This window comes from Catharus ustulatus, chromosome 7 (assembly GCF_009819885.2).
Source record: "Catharus ustulatus isolate bCatUst1 chromosome 7, bCatUst1.pri.v2, whole genome shotgun sequence".
Lineage (NCBI taxonomy): Eukaryota > Metazoa > Chordata > Aves > Passeriformes > Turdidae > Catharus > Catharus ustulatus.
The window spans coordinates 31,094,860-31,097,366 of record NC_046227.1 but is presented as its reverse complement, the minus strand read 5'-3'; the positions used below and the strand labels follow the sequence as shown (position 1 = coordinate 31,097,366).

Below are 2,507 nucleotides of genomic sequence, written 5' to 3'. Positions count from 1 at the left end.
GTCACATCCATATAAATCAGTACAGACTAGGAAGAGCAAACCCATGTCTACTTAAAAATACATTCTGCAAATTCAGTATAAGGTAGCCAGAGAGAAATTACACTGAGCTGCAGTAAGGAACTTTCACCTGCTTAAAATTAAGCAGGTAAAACTGAGTTCCTCTGCAGTCTGTACCAAAAGCCTTTCTTGCTGAGGATGGATCAGTTTAGTTTCAAATGCAGCTGATGGAAATAGCAGTAATCCATTCAGCTCATTAAAGCAGTGGCCAGACATGTTACCCAGTCTGTGAAAGTCCAAACAGGATGGCATGGTTCACAGTCTGAAGCTCTGGCAAGACAAATTTAATTCTCATCCTGATGATCCAAAGGATCCGTGCAAGACAGTAATTACAGATGGTGAAAAATTACTTTGGTTATTTAATCTAGCATTAGTTCCGCAGTTTGTTGTGTGTTACAGGAAGGTATAAGGGGCTGAACCTTACTGGGTTTGCAGTCTCGGGTCTCTCAGAAGCGCAGGTTTGTGCTGTGAGCTGCGGCACATCCCTGGGCTGCCTGTGCCCTCTGCTGTCGGGAAGCCGCAGCTGGCGCCGCGGGCCCGCCCTCGGGAATCGCTCTTGGAAGGGCTGGGAAGTGACTCCTGCCCTGTGATGCCACACTCGAGCTGTGTGCAGCTCTGGGACCCTCAGTACCAGGACACTGGGTGCAGAGCAAGGCAGTGAATGGGGAAGGGGCTGGGCACGATGGCAGTGGTGAGAGAGCTGGCGGTGTTAGCCTGGAAAAAAGGAGCTTCAGGGGCCCTGCTGCCCTCCACGGCTCCCTGACAGGAGCGGGGTCGGGCTCTGCTCACAGGCTACAGGGACAGGACAAGAGAACATGGCCTCAAACTGCGCCAGGGGAGGTTTAGGTTGGATATCAGGAGGAATTTCTTCACAAGTTGTGATTAAACTTTGGAATGAGCTGCCCGGAGGGGTGGCGGAGTCACCATCCCTGGAGGTGTTTCAGGAAAGGCTGGACATGGCACTCGCTGCCACGGGGCAGTCGACATGGTGATTTCAGTCATAGGTTGGACTCAGTGATCTCCGAGATCTTTTCCAAAGTAACTGATTCTACAATTCTGTGTCTTTCTCTCGTTGAACACTTGTAACAACGGGTGGAGCACCACCGGGTACACGGGTGTTGTGAGGCTGGGGCGGTCTGTGTGGGACATGGCGAGCCCGCTCCTCAGGGAAACACGGGCCGGGCTCCGCTGAGGCGGCTGAGCCGCGGGGCCGGGAGCGGGGCCGGGAGCGGGATCGGGGCCGGGAGCGGGAGAGGGGCAGGGATCGGAGCAGGGATGGATCGGGGCAGGGATGGATCGGGGCAGGGATGGATCGGAGCCGGGACGGAGCCGGTCCCGCGCGGCGCTGCCTCCGCCGGGCCCCCAGAGGGCGCTGCCCGGATCCCGTGAGGCCCCGCGGGGCGGTTCCGGCGGCTCCGGCGCGGCCTCCCCACGTGTGCCGGGAGCACGGCGTTTCCTCCGCCGCGATGTCGGTGCCGGCTGCTGCCAGCAACCTGCCCATGCGGCTGCTCCGCAGGAAGATCCACAAGCGCAACCTGAAGCTGCGGCAGCGCAACCTGAAGCTGCAGGCGGCCCAGGGGGCAGGTACGGGCGGGCGGCGCCGCGGAGCCTCTCCCCGGCTGAGCCCCGGCGGAGCCGTGGCTAACTTTGTGCTCTGTCCCCTCTCTGTCCTCCTTCTGTCTCTGTCTCCGCCGTGCAGCGCTCTCACCGAGCGAGGAGGCTTCTCAGGGACCCCCGGAGGAGGAGGAGGTGGCGGAGGCGGCGGTGCCCGAGGCGGGTGCAGCGGACGAGGAGGGCGCGGAGCCTGCGGACGCAGCCGGACCCCGCAGCGGGGAAAAGAAGAAAAAGAAGAAGAAAAAGAGAAAAGCGGTGGCCAATGGAGGAGATGGTGCGTGTTATTAGCAACGACAGCGCGTATCCCAGGGCTGAGTTAGTCTGGGGGGCCCCACTAACCCCTCCGTAGTGTTCCCACAGCGTTGGGGAAAGTTTGAAATGCCATGGGCCGGTCAGATGGGCGTGTTAAAGTACCTGAGGTTCTAAAGCTTTACCTCTTTCATTCCAGCTGCGATATTTGAATTCGTAATTCATACTAGCAGGCAATTTATTTGTTCCGTAGGATTCTGCTTTGTAATGTTGATTGGATGTTTTGCTTTATTGTCATTTAAATACATGCCCTGTGTTTCAGGGCTCTGGTAGGTGGGTGCTCGCTGTACTTGGCTGTGCAGCCAATACAGCTTTTTAGCAATATGCCCAGCCTTTGGAACTGAAGTGTACTGTAAAACCACCAAAAAAGCACAAATATTGCTAGGTTTGCATATGTTTTAACATGCATAGATTTATAGATACATATTGACACACATGAGGAATAGAAGCTTCCAAAGTGTATTTGATTCCTGGGACATGCATCGTGGTTATTCCTGGTTGGTGCTTTTGTCTCTGAAGATTCAGGT

The 2,507-nt window shown here is 55.9% G+C and overlaps 1 protein-coding gene across 1 annotated transcript in view; it reads left to right on the top strand.

The window, feature by feature from the left end:
- Positions 1-1,470: 1,470 nt before the first annotated feature.
- DDX18 (DEAD-box helicase 18) overlaps positions 1,471-2,507 on the top strand; it is a 701,862-nt gene continuing 700,825 nt past the window's right edge. Inside the window, exons 1-2 of the mRNA XM_033064170.2 lie at positions 1,471-1,641; positions 1,757-1,945. Coding sequence (XP_032920061.1) covers positions 1,524-1,641; positions 1,757-1,945 — 307 coding nt within the window. The 5' untranslated portion in view covers positions 1,471-1,523. The remainder of the gene's footprint in view (positions 1,642-1,756; positions 1,946-2,507) is intronic.